General features: G+C 42.8%; 2 protein-coding genes across 3 annotated transcripts; one reads left to right on the plus strand and one right to left on the minus strand.

Annotated features, from left to right (window-relative positions):
• The first annotated feature begins 494 nt into the window (after nt 1-494).
• PLA2G10 (phospholipase A2 group X) lies at nt 495-10059 on the plus strand. Its single transcript, XM_066198478.1, has 4 exons — nt 495-755; nt 5620-5785; nt 7207-7313; nt 9759-10059. The coding sequence occupies exons 1-4, from the start codon at nt 686-688 to the stop codon at nt 9902-9904; spliced, it is 489 nt and encodes a 162-aa protein (XP_066054575.1). The 5' UTR covers nt 495-685; the 3' UTR covers nt 9905-10059.
• Nucleotides 10060-10968: 909 nt separating this feature from the next.
• BFAR (bifunctional apoptosis regulator) lies at nt 10969-20066 on the minus strand. 2 transcript variants are annotated; one of them, XM_066198476.1, is made up of 8 exons: nt 19793-20066; nt 16924-17254; nt 15900-16098; nt 15411-15580; nt 13952-14096; nt 13524-13694; nt 12998-13200; nt 10969-11987 (listed from the first exon to the last, which is right to left on the minus strand). In XM_066198476.1, exons 2-8 carry the CDS (start codon nt 17187-17189, stop codon nt 11921-11923), a joined length of 1221 nt encoding a protein of 406 aa, XP_066054573.1. In that variant the 5' UTR covers nt 17190-17254; nt 19793-20066; the 3' UTR covers nt 10969-11920. The 2 variants fall into 2 exon arrangements, with proteins under 2 accessions (XP_066054573.1, XP_066054572.1); XM_066198475.1 differs by having other exon boundaries at nt 10969-12148.
• Nucleotides 20067-20150: the final 84 nt, after the last annotated feature.

Raw genomic sequence — 20150 nt, forward strand, 5'->3', positions numbered from 1 at the left:
GAAATTGATTGTAATAAGACACCTAGCTGTGTGTCTTACAAAATAATACAAGAGTTGGAAAGGGAATGGAAAAATATGAAAATATTATACAATGTACGAAAAAATTACTCACTTTGGGAATCTATTTTGTTTGAGGTACAATCAAAAAGTTTTTATCAAGCTACAAATGTCCGTAACTGGTTTAGGAGTTGGTTGTCCTTTAGTCATCCAAGGAAAGGAGCAATCAGTAGATGAAGTCTGGCTGATGCAGACTCCAGATAGAGCACGTCTTCCGCACTGGTTATAATTAACCACTAGACTAACTTACACCACAGTTCCTGCTTTCCTCTCCAGATCTAGATTAAATGACCTAGGAACTGCCGTGATTCCAAAAGAAAATCCAGCCGCCAGAGGCGGACGGTGCGGAGGAGCGGCCCCACGGCCGGCCTGCGGGGTGTGCCCCCTGTGCCCGCACCGCGCTCCGCTGCCCGAGTGACAGCTCCCGGCGGTGGCCGGCTCTTCCAGCGGCAGCTCCTCCCTTCTGGCCAGATGGACAGCACGGCTTGGACTCGGGCTGGGGCTGCGGGGCGCCCGGCTCGGGGCAGAAAGCCGCCTTTTATAGCCGGCCCGCCGGCGCTGCGCCTCACACCTGCCCGCTCCGCTGCCGAGCGCGGGAGCCGCGGCCGCCCGCCCGCCGCCGCCGCCCATGGCGCCGCTGCCGCCGCTGCCGCCGCCGCTGCTGCTGCTGCTGCTGCTGCTGCTGCTGCCCGCCGCCGGTGAGTAGAGCGGGGCCCCGGCCGCGGCTCGGCATCCGCGCGCTCCTTCCCGTCCAGCGGCGCCTCCGCCCGTGGGGCTTGGCAGCGTCGGCGGCCGGGTGGGAAGGGGGGTAGAGAGAGGAGCGTTCGGAGAAGTGCCCGTCTTCCCACGCCGGACAGCGGTCCCTGTCACCGGTGGCCAGCGCTCGGGCGCAGCTGGGTGCGACTGGCCCGCGGGAAGCCCCGGCAGCCCGCACCGCACCGGCACACGGCAGCGGGGCTGGAGGGGCGCACGCTGCTGCCCTAAAGGTCATCGGTAATGGGCAACTCTGCCAACCAAGACCCGTGTTTGAGATCAGCCTGCAGCTTGCGCGTGCTGTAACTGTGCTTCTATAAAGCCAGCAGCTTTACCCCCGCTCTTCTCTGGCTATTGGAGAGAGCTGTCGCCGGGCACTTGCGTTTCGAGGCAGTTCAGAAGCAGGAATTGCTAGAACTGAGATTGCCTACAAACCCCTAACTGGGTTATTCTGAAAAATGAATCAGTCTTCAGGAATGGATTATGATGTGAGAATGTAATTAAAGGACCCCTGCCTCACACCTTCGCACAGCCAATTACTCACTTTGCAAATATTTAATTATTTTCTTTTGTCTCCTACCTCCTATTTATTAATCAGTGTTAAAGACCGGTTGTAGCAATTCACAGTCCATTTCCTCCTGGGTTTTCTGAGGTATTCATCAGTACAGTATCTGATTGTACTTCTTTCTATGAACCTATATTATCGTCCCTCTTTTTCAGATAGGTAGGTGGGCTGACACAGAAAAGCATCCTATGATTTTGGGTTCCCATGGTGACATGGTAGAACCCAATTTTACCTGCAACTGCATAAAATTATGTGGAACTTCAACTGCTCAAAGCCTGATTCTTACTGAGTGCTCTGGCAGCTTGGTACTCCAGCCCCAGGATAGTCAGCCGGCTGGGAGCCTACTATTTGTAAACATTAATAGGCATTGTTTTAAAGTGATTAAATTAACTCCATACTGAACCTTTGTGACAGCTGTAAGGATGAAATCCTGTCTTCCAGAATAGCAATCAGCTGTCTTAAGTAAAAGATTCTCTTGCACTTTTTTTTAATACATTCCTACACAGCTTGCAAAGTCACCACACCAAACCTTGCAAATAGCAGGATCGTAAAGAAAAGAGCCTCAATTGATTCCTAGAACAGATTGTGGGCACAGAATGGAGCAGGGTCTGGGGGAAGGCAGCCGTGTGATTAAAGCCCATAAGGTAAGGTGCTTGCATAATGGGGCCAACTTAGGGCCCCACCAAGCTCCCTGCCCCAATTCCACTTCCTGACCTCAGATTGCCCCTATGATGCCTTCTGCGTTTTGATCATCCTGCAGCCTTCATCCTTCGCACGGCACAAACCTCAGCAAGAACATGAAGGAAAGCAATGAAATCACTGCTTCTGCCAGCCAGGAGTGCTCATTACAGAGCGCCTGGCTGCGCTCCGATAGCTCTGAGTCAGGCGCCTCAGTCACCCACTCCGTGGGCAGCGAGGAGCACGGGAAATGCAATTTGCCTCTTTCCCAATTGGTCCAAAGTATCAAAACAGGCAAATTTCACCTTTCAAAAAAGGTACATGTGACAAGAGTTTGTGGAGATAGTGTGTAAGTTGTCTGGGCAATAAAATGAGGTGGAAAAGGTCATTCCTGATGGCTTATGAAACAAGAGGTAAAAATGTAAGCAAAAACTAAGGCTTCTGTAAGGCATACAGTTCTTTTTTGCAAGACCTTGGAAATGCATCAGAAAGTCTGCTTATTCCCAAGTTTCGAGTTCTGAACTACTGGAGCATTATGACTGCATAGAGATACCCCTATAGGAAATATTACACATATTTAACATGAAAAAAAAAATCTGTCTTTGAAAGAATGGCTTTAAAAATTCTTTTTAAACCCACAAAACAGCATACACTGTATTAGATGCTAATAATGTAGTTAGGCACCATAATTATGCAAAGTTGTAATCTCAATAAAAATGTGAGGATGTATCTGGAAAAAGAATCATCTTTGCCTATTGAAAAGTGTAAAACATTATAGGAAATATGACCTTTCACAAAAAATTAATGTGTTTCTAATTTCCCCCCCTCTTTGTGTACGGAAACTTAAGAGAGTGGACTTTTAAAACACCTTATAAAACAATGAAATGAAAATAAATCCGAACTGGTTAACTCCCTTTTTCTCTCCTTTCAAGGCTGTGTTTGACACAGCTGCACACAATCTGCATGACAAAACCCCAAAACAGACTAGACATCAAGGGACAACACTGCTCTTTCAGGAATGCAGAATCAAACCTCTCATTCACAAAGTCTTCAGAAAAACAAACAAAACCACAGAGAAGATTCCAAAAACTTATTCATAAAATATCTGGAAATACACAGAACATCAATTCACTCTCTAACTATATTCCACAACATTTCTGATAAAACACTCTGGAGGTTTTGTTATATGACAAACACAGCAATGCTATCATCAACCACAACGTATTTATATTCTGATTGTTTCCATAGTTCCGTGCATTCTCAGATGGTATTTCATTGCTTTTATTAACTCAGCTCATGAAGCTGCTGTGACAGAGTATCTATGCCATGCTGCTTTGCAACTGCATGTAATCTATGTAATGTATGTAAGATGCTGTAAGACCTATGTGACAAGGACAAAAAGTTTATGTCCTTTTCTTTAAGATGCATGGCGTATTACACTTGAGCTCCACAGGTACTAGACAGTTCATCACTTCTAGTTGTCGTGGATTTAAATCAAGGAGCTGGGAATTGCCCCAAGTTAGCAAACAATTCTCTGACGAAACCAGGAATACGACTTGGAAATTCTTATTCTCTTCTTCCTGACTTGCATCTCTCCTACACCATCCTTCCCCAGTTGCCAGGAACTGAGACCCAATGGAAAAAAACCTTCGCTTTTTTCAGAACCCCAAGGTCATGCAGGTCATGCCATGGCTCCTCCAGACATTACTGGCTGTCTACAAGAGTCCCCATTACTGAACACTGAAGTTGTCACTTGCAATGCTGCAGCCTTATTGCAGGGTCCTCAGCTCAGAATTTACTGAACTTGTACTGACAATGAAGGTAACGCTATCAACGCTATCACAAAAGAAATCTGTTTATAACCAAATGGATGCTTCTGCTACCCAGAAGCAGAATTTCCCACTAAACACAGAGGTAATGTTCTGGGACAGGAGCCACGAACAACAGATACTGTTCACTATCTTAGCAAGGAAGTTGAGTGTCAGCTCAGCAGTTTCGAAATGAAACTGCTATTGACTACATAACAAGGAAGCTTTTCTTAATTCCTCAGGATATGATTGCTTTTAATCAATGGCCAAAGCTGCATGTGCGAGTTCAAACAATGCTGTTTCAACACTTCTGCCCCTCGATCACATGCCCAAAAAGCAGGAGGGACAAGATCTGGGAGCGGTCACCAGTCAGGAAAGTACTAAACGCTGCCTCAGGATCCTTCCTGAAGTGGTTTTTTACCATTCTCACACACAAACCAATTGAATTTCTTACTGAGGTGATTTCAGGAGGTGTTTAAATCCCTTTGTTTCGTGACATTACAAGTGCCAGAGGTCACCAACATCCCACGCGGTTCAAGTTACTCAACTGTGCTGGGACCGGTATTTTTTCTGTCAGATTTTCCATTAACTGATTATAGTTAATTAAATAATCTATTATGATACAATCTATTACAAAAGATCAGTCTATTATGCTATCATAATAGATTACGTGTTTATGCAGATTATATAAAAAGTGCATAATCACATCGTTCTTTTTTGGGAAAGTAACTATCAAAGCCTTTAACAATGAAGTCTAACTATTTTTTCTGCTGTTTGTCTCCATCACAGGTATTGTTGTTAAATCTTAACATCTTTTGGAATCTGTAACCAGTACTGGGGTTTAGGTTTATAAACTGTTCTCCTCATACCAAAATAAGGAATTAGTTTATTTAATAAGAAACTCTAATCAGAAGCCTTATGAAACTAGGATTTTTTAGTAGTCATTCAGCTTCTTAAAATTTGCTGTGAATAGCTTGGAGCCTGCACCATTACCATCGGGGTCTTCAGTGTGCTAGTTCAACCTCTCTGGATGATATGAAGCCCTAAAAATGTCACAACAAAAGAGTCTCAACAGAGACTGCTGCTTGGGACTTCTTCCTTTAGTACTGCTATGAGGTGGTTAAAATACAGTTCCTAAAGTAAGTTTTGTTCTGGAGAAGTAAGAGTGAGAATCACTTCAACAACAACAACAACCCCAAACAAAAGTGAACAGGAAAATATCCAAACCCCACCTTTGTAATTTCCCTGGAAAAGACTCCAAGCAGCCACTCATTTCCCTGCCTTACGTCCACCGCACCATCCCGACCAGTCATTTGGCTGCTTTGTCTAAAAATGAGGAAAACCACAACCCTACCATAAAGGACCTGTTCGTTCCAATGTAAAGCACTACGTCCTACAAAATAACATGGGCACAATTGCGTGTTGTGTTAAAGGGAAAACACTGCAACCCCGGGGCAGCTAATCTTAGCAACTGGGTGGGCCTGGGCCACAGAAGACACGCTGGCCCTCAGCAGCTGGAAGACTGGACATGACTGCTCTGCCATTGCACACTGCGCCCAGTGTTCAGTTTGCTGCTCACTGTGGACTGGGGACAGAGGGACTGGGTCAAGCAGCGTGGCCCCAAAGTGTCAAAAACAAAACCGGACTATTTTTAAGGACCGTCATTTATTATCGATGCTTTAAAAAAAAAAACAAAACAAACAATCCCAACTATTTAATATTTGCATGTTGGATTCAATGCTAGTTTTTCTCCCGCAGTTTACAAAGGCACTTTCGGGGAAGGCCATTTGAGAAGTCGAAGAGGAATTCTGGAATTGGCCGGAGCCATCCGATGCACCACGGGGCGCTCCCCCTTCGCCTACCTGCGCTACGGATGCTACTGTGGCCTGGGAGGAAAAGGATGGCCCAAGGACAGGGTAGACTGGTGAGAGTAACTACTCATCTGACTGCTGAAGTGCTGAATGCAGATGACAAATAAAAGGACTAAAATATAAATCAGGCCTGTTTGAGAGAGGGAACTGAGTTTAAGCACACCTCGGATTGCTAAGAAACCCTGAAGCACTGAAATTGTGTTTCTGCAGATCTACACCCTCTTGCCTTTAGTTCAAATTCTCATTGCATTAGTACAGGATTCACAGGACAGCTGAGTTTCTTCGCTGTTCAGCAAAGAGCTAAATAACTAAAGTCGTGTTGGAGAAGCTTTAAAGTTCAAACATTGAAGCTATTTAAAGGAAAAATTAAGAAACCAAGGCAATTAAAAAAATCTTTAGATTTTACTATCTTCCATGTTATTAGCATTCAAAATAATGCACAAGAACTATGCAAAATTCAACCTGCTGAAATAATTCTAAAAACCAAACCTTTCCACTTAGTACTAAATCTCAGCATACTGACTATCATCGACCCAATTTATAATTGAACATTAACTGACAAGAAAAGGATTGTCTGAGGTTTGTTCTGGTTTTGTTATTGTTGTGTGGCTTGGTTTCAATTTCTATGCATGAAATGGAGTCACTGTGTTGTTCAACTGTTATGTACCACAGGATCTTTACACAGTGATTTGTGGGGAATGACCAAGTAATTACTTAATGAGCACAGGAAAAACAGTAATTGCAAAGTGAGAGCTCACAGCATTAACTTTTCCTATTGCAGATACAAATTCCTCAGGCAACCTAAACACCATCTACCTACTGTAATCTGATGGTTTTAGTCCACCAGGAGGAAACTGAATGAATGAATGAATTTATTAATTAATACTTTGTGGATATACTCCGTTCTTCCAGCAAGTCAAAAAGAAAGGGTGTAATTAGTTTGTAGCAAAAACTTACAAGCTGCCTAATTTCAGATCCTTGTTACTCCCTCTACTTGCTTTTCTGGGCTTGCAATGACCAGAGACACTACAGCAGCATATCTTAATGCCTTCTTTAAGCATTAAAATATCATCAATTCTTACTGCTCAGTTTCACAATGTCATAGAAAGCCTATAAATTCTTTGTGCCAATAATGACTTTGAGATAACAATTTTGAGCAACTTTGCAGATTTTCTAATGATAATGAGCTAACAGTTCATTTGGTGGAAGGGGCCAGGAGAAAAGCATACTCACATGTAACTGAGAATGCTCTGAAGATTATAATTAGGTCAATGTATATCAGATATTTTTCTCATCACTCATCACATGAAAAAGCAGTGCTTTCTTCCAGGTGATCTCCTGGTTTGGTTCCTGAGCAGGTAATGTTTGTACACTCACTGCTGTGGACTGTTTCATTATTTCACAGCTGTAGCACCCCACTGATAAACCCCACCCAGACTGTGTGACCAGAAATCACCATTTCTGTTCCTCTCAGGTGCTGCTTTCACCACGACTGCTGCTACGGGAGGGCAGAACAAGCAGGGTGTCAGCCAAAGACTGAAAGCTACCACTGGGAATGCAAAGACAACTCAGCTGTCTGTGGTGAGTGAGCACTTGGGAGTTTTTTGGTCTTGGGTTGTTTTGTTTCTTACTTCTACTAATTATCTCAATAGAAAGGTATTTTCTTTATTAACTGTAAAACTCTTGGTTTACCATCCCTCCTTTTGTGACTTTCTTGGCCAGGATACACTGTGCCTCCAGAAAGCACAGCTAAATCAACTGAATGCAGTTTCTTCTTCTTGACCCTCCCCTACTGACTGACAGAAGCAAACAAAACTGTGATCTAGAAGCATCTATTACCTTTTCAGAAAACACAACCACAACCATCCTCCTTTTACTCAGCGTTTACACCTGCTGAGGAACCCATGGTATGCTACTCCCTGCAAGTTTCCAGCTGGAGAGCAACGACAAACAGGAGACAAGAAAATTGTAACAGTTTAAATAGGATCTTTTCCCTACTTAGCAGAAAATTTTTCCCACTGTTTTAAAGTTTATAGTGGACACGGTTTTGGCATATTTATCCCTGATCATTTGCACTGATGGCTGCAATTTAGGAAGGAATCAATAATTACAGTTTACAGTCTCAAACAAGGAGCTAACAAAATATTTGCTGAGTATGTTTATTTCTGGAAGTTAAATTAACATGTTAAATTAATTTGAAAATATTTACATAACACAAGTGTACAAATTGCAACAGATTGCTGGCCACATCCTGATAAATTTTGTTTGATTCTTCCAAAATATACTTGCCATGCTGAGGTAAGGAAAGGACAGAGAGACCACCAAGAAAGAACTCCAAAAAGATGGTTAACAGGAAAAAGCAGCTTTTCTTTTATATTATTTGTTCACAACTCCCAAAGTTTTAGCAAATGCTTTCCACTGTACTCAAAGGCTCATTGAAACTGTAGTTTCTCACAAGCCCCCAATATTTCCAGGGTTTTTTCTTGTTGTTGTCACATTCTTGTATTGGTTTTTTGTTTGTGTGTTGTTTGGGATTTTGCTTGCCTGGTTTTGTTTTTTAAATCAGATGCTCAGCCAGTTACTTTGCATATAATTTTATGCTTCTACCCAGAATGCAAGTGAGCTTGAGAACTGGTTATTATTTGCACTCCAGAAATGCAAAAACCCTTACATAAGTTTGTTTAAAACAAGTCTGAGTTTCTGACCACCATGGTTTCAAGACAACAGCTGGCCATTCGCAGAGAACACAAAACCTTCTCATTTCCTAACTCAATTTAGAATTTGCCTGACCTGCAAACAAATGAAAGTTTGGACATTACTTCCTTTCCTCCTTCACATTCAACGTTTACTTTGCCCAATTGTCCACCTCATTCAGAATCTCTACTTGCTCATTTCTTCCCCTGCCCCAGATGCACAAAGCACTGAGAGATAATAAAACCAATTAATCCCATTACAGTCCACCCTTATTTGGCTGTAAAGATTCTGCTCCTGACAATGCTCAGAATACTGCCCAAGACAGCAGGCCTGGTGTCGGGAAACCAAGTCCCTGGGGTAGCATGGAGAAGATAAAGTCTGCAGCAATACCAATAGAAGAACAGGAGCAGGCGTAGTTCTCGGTTCACATGTTTGATTTTTTTATCCTGTCATGTTGTTCACGCTACCTGTGCTATTGAGTAGCTCTTAGGGCAGCGCTAGTTGCAGCAAAAACACATACCCATAAAGAACACTTCCATTTCGTGGCAGAGTTTGAGTTCATTCACAAAACTGAACGCTTGTTCTGCTCCTGGACAAGTCTCAAGCAGAGATCTGGCTAAGCTTTTAAAACGGTAAACACTCAGACAAAACGTAATCAAAGATTCTTCAGTTTACAGAGAGTAACAGAGAGGAAAAAACCTCGCACACTTCTGGGTTGGCACACTGAACCCAAAATATATTGCTGTAGAAGAGAAAATGTTCATGCCAAGAAGAAACAGTCATGCCAAGAAATCTGTTAAGTTACAACACTACAACTATAAAACAAACGTGACAAGACATGGACTTTATCACACGAACACACTTTACCTAACTTCTTCCTGAATGCCTTAATTAAGAAAGGTGGGCAGGTTAGGCTGGACATGGAGCACCTTTACATGCCATGTCTATATCCCATGCATTATTTTTAATGCTGTAGCCTATAGCAGATTATAAAGGGTATGTGAGTGGAGCATCTTCCCAAAGCCAAGTTTCACTAGAGCAAGGAGGGTCCCACACCACTTTCCAAAGAGGGATCAGTTATCAGAGTTCCTTTATTAAAAAACCAGAAGAGGAGTATTTAAATCTTTATCTGTCTGTTGTATTTTCACCTGCCAAGATGGGTGATTAATGACAGGTTCTCAGTCTCACCAAAGCTCAGTACAGCTCCTATTGCACTCGCAATGTAAGGCACTTATATGGCAAACATGGAACGTGAGGGAGCAACTCTTGGTATTCCACTTGGGATTTTTAAGTTCTTCAGACTAATATCAAACTTCTTGTATTTTCTTTCAGAATCACTAGAAGATAAGTGTCAAAAAATGGCATGTGAATGTGACCGTGAAGCTGCCAAATGTTTTTCTAAAGCTCCCTACCACAGAAAATACCTTCTGTGGCCAGACTTTATGTGTGGTGAGATTCAGCCTTTGTGTAGGTATTAGACACACGACTCTCGTACGTATTTAAATCTAAAATGACTTTTTTTGGGTTTTTTGGCCACAGTAATGACAACAAATCAATTTCCCCTTTCTTGATCCTCCTTGATTCCACCTCAGCCCCTCCAACCCCAAAATGGCCAAAGTAAACATTTTTCCTCTTATTTACCTTCTCCCACACACTTTTATTGACTAAATAGAAATCTGAGTTTATCACCTTGAGGAGGAACTGACAACGTTAATTTTTGTTTATATTCAGATTCACAGATTTTTCAGACTGATAATATCATTCCCTGTAAACTTTTTGTTTCCCCCTCCACTGGCTGGAAGATACAAATCAAACTTCTCCACTAACAAATCTTAGCATTTGTTAACTCTGAACTGACTGGAAAAAGTGCATGAAGTTACAGTGTCAGCACAAAGAGCCCTCTCATCGACATTAAACACTTATCACAAAGCCTAATTTAAGTGTTGAATTTCATTCACATGAAATAATCCTACCTGCACTGAAGAAGGCCTAACATAATAACTTTTTCTTGCATTTACTTTTTAAATAGTTTTCTAAACAGCTGCTTATTTGATATGGCTCCAACTCCTTACTCTATGAATTTCCTGTAAGCACAGGGAGGATTTCCACCCTTAGAACTTCAGAGCCAGATTTAAAAATGCAAATGCAAACCATCACCAAAAGAGAAACACGAAAAAATGTAGAAGTTGTTGGGACCAACTGGCTTTCCCCACAGGTGTTTGATCCTGCACAGCAAGAGTTTATGAAGCTCAGAGGGGTATAAAGCTGGTTTTAGCTGGGGTCACATCATAGATATTTTTAATCCTTTGGGAAGAGACATCAGTACCCTGAACCGCTGAATAACACACTTTGGTGTAACTGCTGATTTTAACAGTTATGGAGCCAAGAGTGCTTTATGTCTACTTTCACTTACCTCAACTTCCTCAAAGATGCAGGGCTAAAGAACAGGTTTGCACAAGTCAAAGCTAATGACGTGTACTTCAATATACAAAAGAAAAAAAAATCAAACCCCATACAAAATAACCCACCTCTATAGGAATAGTGAAGATTTCAAGAGAGATCTTTAATTGTGAAAAACATCCATAGGCATATTTAGTTCATATTACTGACACAAATGAAACCAAGCCACAAACAAATGCAGAATGCAAGGGGACAAGGCTCCTGAAAAAAATCTTACCTTTAGATTCAGTCAAAGGAACATACATTATCAAATGTCAATCCTGCTTGCACAAAGTAACTTTCCAGCCAATGTTTGCTCACAGACATAGATACACACGTTATATTGCCATAAGTAATTACAGTGTCAGGTCACTTTTCCAAAATAATCCTTTTTAAGACAATACCCTGAATTTAAGAATTAGCAACAGAAATCAAGAAGAGAGAATGAAAGGAGCTACTGCTGGAGTCTAACTGATCTGAATAAAAAAATTTCCGTAGTAATTACTGCATTTTCAAAGACACAGGAAAATTCAAGTAGTCTTTGCCTTCAACTGCAGGAATTTTGGAAAAAACTCTACTGTGAGACTGTGTATAGGGCAGCCACAATACTACACGTGAAGAAGATTGAAATAAAAAAAGTTCTTTCAACATCAAGCTGCCCAGGAAGGGCATTCCTTTGGCAAACTGAAGTTGAGGAACACATTGCTGGTATGAAATGCTAAGTTTAAAAAGAAAGAAACCACTGCAGCAGTGCAGAAGACACTGATTTTAAGGCAGGCTTGAAAATACACAGAATACTTGGGACAGAATAAAGACATTTATCTGATACAAACAGGGTGAGGTGACTGCATGAGTTTTACATGGCTACACGGGAATGTGCCTTTTTTTTTTTTCCAACAGAAAATTCCTTTTTCCTTCATCCTCCAATTTGGAATCAGCTGGTTTAAGAGTAACTTACCTTAAAGCTTTTTTGTATGTTTCAATTAACATAATCCACCATTTTCACTGCCACATACATAACGAAGAAAAGCAAAGTTTATTCAAAATGTCCATTTTTAGAAGCTAAACAGCTCAAGAGTTCCAATGCCAATCACTGCACTTGTGTCTCCAGACGCCTTATCTCTGTAACCACAAGATCAATGTTTATAACTGGGTTAAAATACAAGGCCCAGTAAAACAAACAATTGCAAACAAACTGAGGAATAAAAGGCCAAAAAAGGGCAACAAAAAGTCCCTGGGCTGAGACTTTCCAGAAATGGCTCCACATTCTGTGAGGAATAGTCCTGTGGAAAGGGAGAGGGAAAGGTTTAGAGGGACTTCCTGGTTTCTGTTACCCAGCTCTGAGAAAAGCCAGCAAGTGCTACAGCTCTGAGTAACTCAGACCTTACTCGGATGCCTGAAAAAACGTACCTCCAGTTTGCACTCCAGGAAAAACTTCCCTAACAGCCAGCAGTACCAGATTTGGAGAGGAAGCACTAAGCCAGTGCCCTCAGACCCCGAAGGCCAGCAGTTCCAGTGCCACATCCCAGCTGTGCCTGCGGCTGTCCCAGGGCCCTGTGCAGCTCCGGGCACGTTTCCCTCTGTCGGCTGGCAGAGGGAAATCCCACTACCCACCCAAACTGCAATTTCTCCCGTACGATTTCCAAAGATCTCAGCGTCAATGAACGTTAATATGCTTCAACTGAGGTAGTAACAGACAACAGAGACTCTGATAAATTATCCGAACTAGCCTCAGTATAACTAAACTTATTTATGATTCCGAGGACTGATCCTGTAATAACTACACTGTATCACGACTACACTCTGATGAATTTAGTTCTCACCCCAGGGCTAATGTCAGGCACCACCAGAGGCACTTCTCAAGGTAAGGTTTAGTATCTGCCAGTGAACCTGCTTGTCGCTGTTTCCACGTTCGCTACATCTGAGGAGTAAAACCAGCTCTAAGAAACCCTGGGAAGCATACACAGGAATAGCAGGCAGTAGCACATGTGGGAATGCAGATTCACGTGTTGTTTCTGACCTCAGAGTTAGACACTCATTCCAGGGGGCAACTGTGAAATTGTAAGGCTGTTACTTCCTCTCTGTAAGGCCGTGTACTTCCTACCCTCTTCCACAAGCTTAGTAAGACTTACTTCAATTCTCCTCTTGACCAGAGCCTCCAAAAGGAGACTAATTCCAGGACAGAGAGCAACATGGCATTTACAATTATAAATCTTGATGTCCAGTAGTGCACATCTAGCCAATCCCAAGCAAATTCAGCTATCAGCTGGTATGGCAAAAATAAATACTTTACGGTGAATTCTCTCCACTGCCTCCAAGAAGGATCTTTAAGGTCCTGTAAATTAGGATAAAAAAACTTAATCAATTTTCTATTAAACTGATGTAATGCTGGCTTATTTCCATTAGTCTTTTGTTGAAAAGCTGGGGGTTTGAGACACTGGAAGCAGTAATTTATCTTTATTATACTTGCTAGCAGGTAATGCTGCAGTGCAGTAATTTCCACTAGATTAGAACATCACTTTCTGTAGTCAAATGAACTTCAGAAGAATCAGTTTCACACATTTAAAGTCTTAAAAGCCTAAAATCAATCCTATTAAAGGTAATGGTTGAAAGCTCATAACTAAAGCAAGTAGCGTATTTAACGTTTTGAATACTTACAATCAGTTTTGTGACAACATCTTCATACTTGTCTTCTTGCATAGGACAAATTGTGTGGATGAAAGGTAGGAAAGCTTCTGTGTAATCGAACAAATACAGGTATAACATACTGAGTCTTGGAGAACTCTTCAGTGCATACAGAAGAAAGAGTGATTTTCCTGGGTTTACAGCCTAAAAGGTATCAAATTATCGAGTTTCAATCAGTGAAAAAATAAAATGAAAGGGACATGGCAGTTCTTAGATTTTCTGATAACCATTTTTCAAAGGGTTTGTTTTTCAAACACAACATTTCATTAAACTGAGCAGTCTTTACACCGGTAATTCCAATACTTTAACACTCCTCCTGGCTTTAAGAGAATCTCCTTTTAAAGGTGTGACTTCAAAAATAATTAACATACGTGAAATGACACACTCTACATAAAATTTACCTTATATTCCCAAAGATTCTGTGGTGGTTTAACACCTAAAGTTTTCACACATTCCAGTTCTGCCATAATAGCTCTCCTATGGTTACTGTTCTCTACACTGTAAGGCTCTTGGGTGAAATCCTCTTCAGTCAGGGTCAGGAGGAGTCTACAAAAGCAGAATTAAGAAGGTAAACAGTGCCTGATTTATTAAAAAAATGATATCCGACTGAGAGGGACAAAAGCTCTTCAACAGTTTCAAGTTAGAAAGTGTGTGTTTATTACAGCCCGGGCATTACAGCATGGGGGATAGCTCCCAAATACACAGCACAATTCACAGACAATCACGGAGTCCTTTGATTTACAAAGGCGTTGAACACCCACAGCACAAATGCACATTCAGAGCTCAGGTACTTCCCGTTCTCCGATTCATATGGTAATTAGCAAAAAACCAATTAAGCATGCTTAGTTTGCCCTTTGAAATGGGTCGGTGGTCTTTTTTAAGGGGAGGGGGCTTAAAATGAGGAAGTAAAACAGCTCTTCATCGCTCTCAACTTTCTACCTTTTCAATGCAAATGTGACAAACGAGCTCTGGGAGGACTCCCATTTCCCAGGTACCTGACTTTCCAATGGGTTTGGGAGTATGGGAGTTTCTGTAATTGTCTTGTGCTCCTAAATCTATTTATCAAGTTCTCTGTTCTTCATTACAAACACAGCTAGGCAAACAAAGTTGACAGGCAGCTATTGGGCCTGGGAAAGTTAACTCAAATCTGGTTTCTCTTAACTAACCACAAACTTTTTAATTTTTAACAAACTTAAATAAATTCCAGCAAAGCTTATCTCTAACTAAAACCTTAACCTCTCTAAAATCCTTAATTCTTTGAAGTCTATGTCTCATGCCTATTCACCAAAAAAGATGACTAACAATTACACAACTGCATACTGAAACAATAAGCTACTGATACAAGGCAGCACCTTTTGGGTTAAAGATTTATAGAATACCTTGGGTTGGGGAGGGACTTCAAAAGATCATCATTACATTGCAGATCAAGTGTTCTACACCAACTGCATCTCAGAGGCTGGGTTTTAAATTTCCTTCTTTTCCAGCCTCCTCTTGCCTGCTTTCAGCATGGCTCTTGGGAGCAATACATATGCATATAGCACATGCACATTTCCACAAGAAAGGAAAGGTGGAAGGAGTGGATAATACATCAGCAGAATTTTACTCTCGCTATCATTTCAGTCTGCATTGTCAGCATTTTAAAGAGTTCTTGGAAAACTTCCAGGTAGCTTGCTAAGTATCGACTACTAAAGGTTTCCAAGAGCAATTGTTAAAACTTTTTCTGAAATTTATTCTGATGCATCACAATATATTCCCACAATCCATGTAACAGAGCAGGGTCATTTCACAGTGAGCCAGCGCTAATGAATTCATCAGTAGTCCAATCACACAACAGTTGTCCTCGACCATCAGGCCTCTCACCTTCCATTCACTTTCTCCTGTAAAAATCTTTCCTTGTAATGTGAAGCCCATGGGCCCAGCTGCTCCAGCCAGAGTATCACTTCCTCAGCAGTCCACTTAACAACAGGCTTGTGGACAAGCAGATCATCTTCAAATTCTCTGCTACTCCAGTGATAGCCAAGTAGAACTACCTACACATAGATCACAAAGATAAACAAAGATCCTTTACTTGCACAGCAAATGCATGAATGACATAAATAAACACACAATAAGAGGCTGCACATGTAGAGTCTTCCATTTCACAGAGAGCAGAATGTCCAGGCCATAAGAAAGTCTGGTGAAGTTTTACCCACTGACTTCCATTTGCTGTACACTGCAGTCGTAGCTCCTGCCAGACAGCTCTGAAGGCCACTTCTGTGCCCACAATCTCTTTTCTGTGCATGTGATGTAAGAATATTTGATTGCATGCTTAAGGAAGCGAATAGGGAAAACCAAGCAGATGAAACTTACTGCTACACAAGTTAAAGCTGTCAGAACACCTGAGAAAAACCCTCCTCGAGGATTAACTCTTCCTGTGCTCCGAACTGCAGGCATCTGGTCATTCCCATATTTTTGGAAAGTTGCTAAGCTGCGTGCTACATCGCTGTTTTGTTGAATATCTTCTTTTCTTTGTTCAATGGCATCAGAAAATAGCTTTTCAATAACATCCCTAATAGGAAAAACATTTGTCATTATACTGTAACCATTGAGGCTTAATATTTAGAAAAGGGACTCATTTTTGGATTTTTGTTTTCCAGCCTTACTGAAGACTGTCATCTTTGAAAGTAAGGAAAAATTAGTTATTAAAGCTTAGTAAACTTAGAACGATATCAATCACTGCCAAACATCTTCCTTAGCTTCTAAAGCTAAAATACCACATAACTCCCAAGTTATTTCTTATATAAAATTCGAATTCTGTGTGCCACTGGCAAGCCTCAATTATTAAATAATGCTAAGCAAAAGACAACATAAAAGCCTACCATCAATCCTGCCATCCATTTATTTAAATATTATAACCATATAAAGTATGATTAACAGAACAACTCGTGGGTAATTCAAGACAGCAAATAGATGTTTCTAGCTTTGTTCTGCAATATGATCACAGCTCTTCCAATAAATAATTCCTGCTACAGAAATTACTACACAATTATCCAAGATCAGTCTAACTTAGAATTATTAGAACACAACCAGCTGTATTAGGAGACTGAGGATCCTGCCCCTCCATCTCCCAGAAAATTTAGAAGGGGGGGAAAGCCCTCCCCCAAAACAAACCTCCCCCCTCGAAACAAAACTGACCAAGCCGCCCCTTAATTCCACGTGCTTGAACAGTTCTTTACAAGTGCACAAGCTGCAAGTCTTTGGGATTTAAATTTCTTTGTGACAGTTCAGACTACCGATTATCTAAGAATATCTGCAGCAAACTCAAGAAACCAGACAGCTAATTTCTGTGGTTTCATTTATGTAAAAAAGACATTCACAAAAACAGTTTGCTCACCTGAGAAGGATGTTGACTTTGGGGAATCCTTCCCACTTTTCTCTGCACTCGGGGCATTCATTCTTTTTGGATGATACCCACCACAAGGCCAGGCAGTGCCTACAGAAGCTGTGCCCACAGTTCAGGGTGGTGGGGTTGATCAGGATGTCGTAGCAGCAGTGGCACAGGAACTCACTGACCGATATCTGCCGACCCAGGCCAGGAGGAGCACGCGGTTCAACTTTTGCCCCCTCTGTTTCCCCTCGTAAAGTCTCATCCTCTTCCATTTTCTTTTATGCCTTACTCAAACAGAAAGCTCTCTTAGATCTTCAGACCAGATAAGGCATCACTTCTGCAAAGCAACGTGAAAACAGCTCTCACCGGAGTTCAGAATTGTACGCAATGGGATTTAGCATTGCACCGCTTTTGTCACTCGGACGGCTTTAGATTTTTTAAGTAACTCAGCCCTCCCCAAAATGAAACATGATCTACTTTTTCAACAATATATTCATTGCCAACTACAATCGAAACCAGATCATAGATGTAAACAGCTGGGCTCAATCTCCCTACGCTTTCTTCTCCTGCGTTGCAAAATACACGAAAGTGAAACAAAATAATTTACCATGAGTCACATGACTTTTGACAGTAGCTTTAATCAAGGTTTTAGTAAAAGAAACCAGCCAAAGGAAATATCCTTAAAAAGTACCACCAGAGGATACAAAAATACCAGAATAATGTAATGATCTAATTTACTTCATCCCTGTTCTTTCCAAGCATATAGAAGAAAACATTACTAACAGGGATCAGTGCTAGACATTGCTGGGCAATCTTTAAAAAAAAACCCCAAAAAACCCAGAAAAGTTTGATCCACCAAGTCATATGCTTCAGAACCATTGGGGATTTATCTGCACACCTTCCCAGCAAAGCCCTAAACTCCACATTAACTTGACTTGCAGTTACTCTGTTAGCGTTGCAGAAAAATCACAGATAAGAAGAGTTTAGGATGGTTCCAAGCTTACAAAAAGTATAATAACCCTATTTGCTTGGTTTTCCTACTCCGTTCTCTTAGATAGCAGGATGTACAGTTCCTTAAGAAAAGCACTGATCCAGGTCATTCACTCATCACTCATGATATGTCAGAAGACACCAAGAACTCGACAATTTTCTCCTCAGGCACTACCAAACCAAAATGTGATTACACGCTCCAACACGTGGCTCCTGCTTACTGCTAACTTCCCAACTTGCCATCCAGGGCAAGCGCAAAGAGGTAAGCACGCACCGAGTAAAGAACAGAAACTGAAAAATATCCAAGTACAGACACAGAAACCAATAGTGAAATTGGAATCCTCAGACTTCCCAACCTGTATTTCCCTGGCAAAACACAGGCCGTTGGCTTTCTGAACCAAACCGGCAACAGCAACTTACAAGAGAAGAAAAAACCCCCAAGATTCTGCACCCAAAACCATTCTTTTGGTTTTCCTGAAAGACAGAGGCAACAGGAAAAACGCAGGAAAAAAATATGTCACCGCTCAGCCTGCGCCAAGCAAGAGGCGGCAGCAGGACGATTGCCAGCTCCTCTGGTGTCTCTTCCCAGCTCCAGCTTCCTGAACGAGGCTGATTTTACAGGAGAGAAGCGAACGAGACTTTCGATTGCAGAGCTACCGCGTCCTGCGCAGCGACGGCTCCTGCCACCTAGGAGTCCACCTGTCCGCACATTCCCAATTTCTTCTCTCAGTCCCTGCTCCCCGGCTGAAATTCTTCTCGGCTAGACCCCAAAGGATTGACTAACTCTCCACAACACCCTGACGGGAGGTTGTTGCCAGGTGGGGAAGGGGCTCTTCTCCCAGAGAAAAACTGAGAGGACACAGCTTTGCTCTGCACCAGGGCAGAGAAATACAGGTTTTTACTACTTTTTTTGGTGTCTCTTCACTTATCTTCACATTCAATGCTCAGTAAAGTAAAAGAGCAGACGAGTGCTTAACAGCCTGCGCAGCAGACTTGAACGATGTGCAAACACGGCCTTGCTGTGCCAGTTCGTAAAACCTCGGACACATAAAAGCCATGGAATCCTGAACTGCTTGCCTTGCCCTCTCCCGCTTTTAGGTGTTCCTTGTGCTTATGTAACAATACTTACATGTTGAAGGAAAAAACGTGTCTCATGTGTAAGACACAGCACTCCAATTCCTATGGAAGCACTCGGGGCCTCACCGTTTGACTCGCAGTTTCTTTTGTGGGTGAGGGAAGCAAAGAGCTCCCAGATTTGTCAGCTACCTGGGGGAAAACGTCAGGCTTCTGGAACAGCCAGGAACAACTTCAGAGGGCCGTGAGCACTTTACCCAGAAACTGCGGAAATGCATCTTTAAAAACTGAGGAGTTACACCAAAGTTTTGGGCTTCAGCCCATTTACTGCAAAATAAAAACACCTCTGCCATTTTAACTAACATCTTACTGGGATCCCATTTAATCATCCTGGATGATTTGCCGGGAATGCCTGCTGAATAAATTGCTGGCACTGAAACAGCAAAGCTTAATATTGAAGGATCTTTAAAAGCCCTCTCCACTAAATCCTGTATGATTATTTATCTTTTTCTGTACGCAGAAAACACCCCCCCACACACACACACAGACCCCCCTTCATTTGTGGAGAATTTTTCATTTGTTTTCACCCTGCTGGAGTTCTGGGAAAGCACAGCGCTGATAAAGAACTCCAGCGCTGCAGCACGAGCCCGGAGCTCGCCCGCCGCCGGCGCCGTGCCGTGCCCTGCCAGCACCTCGTGTCCGCGGCCGGCCTCCCTCCCGGGCCCACCCTGCTGGGCGCCGCCCTTCTCCAGCGCGCCGTCACAGCGCCGCTCCTATCGGGAGCCGAGCCCTCCAGTCCGCCTGGAATTACCATCATCAGGGCAGCGCCGCTAGCAGCTCTCCGCCGTCCTGCTGGCGCCTCGCGGGCAGACTCCCATCCCTTCTTCCTCGCGGGCGCTAGTGAGGCGATTCTGGCTTTCAGGGCGAGGCCCACATCCGTGACATCTCACCGCAGCCCGGAGAAGCGCGGCTGGCGCAGGGCTTCCTTCCCCCCGGAGCTCACGGCAGCGGCAGACGGCACGGCGCGCAGCCGAGCCCGCGGGCGGGCGGGCGGACAGCGCGGCGCGGCCCCGCCCCGGCGGGAAATGGCGGCGGCCCGGGCTGCCGTGCCCGCTGCCGGGCTCCCGTGCGCGCCGCCGGGCGGTGCGCGCTCCCGGGCTGCCGTACGC

Source organism: Chamaea fasciata, unplaced genomic scaffold, assembly GCF_029207755.1.
Source record: "Chamaea fasciata isolate MVZ Bird 193981 ecotype frontalis unplaced genomic scaffold, bChaFas1.0.hap1 SCAF_16, whole genome shotgun sequence".
NCBI lineage: Eukaryota > Metazoa > Chordata > Aves > Passeriformes > Sylviidae > Chamaea > Chamaea fasciata.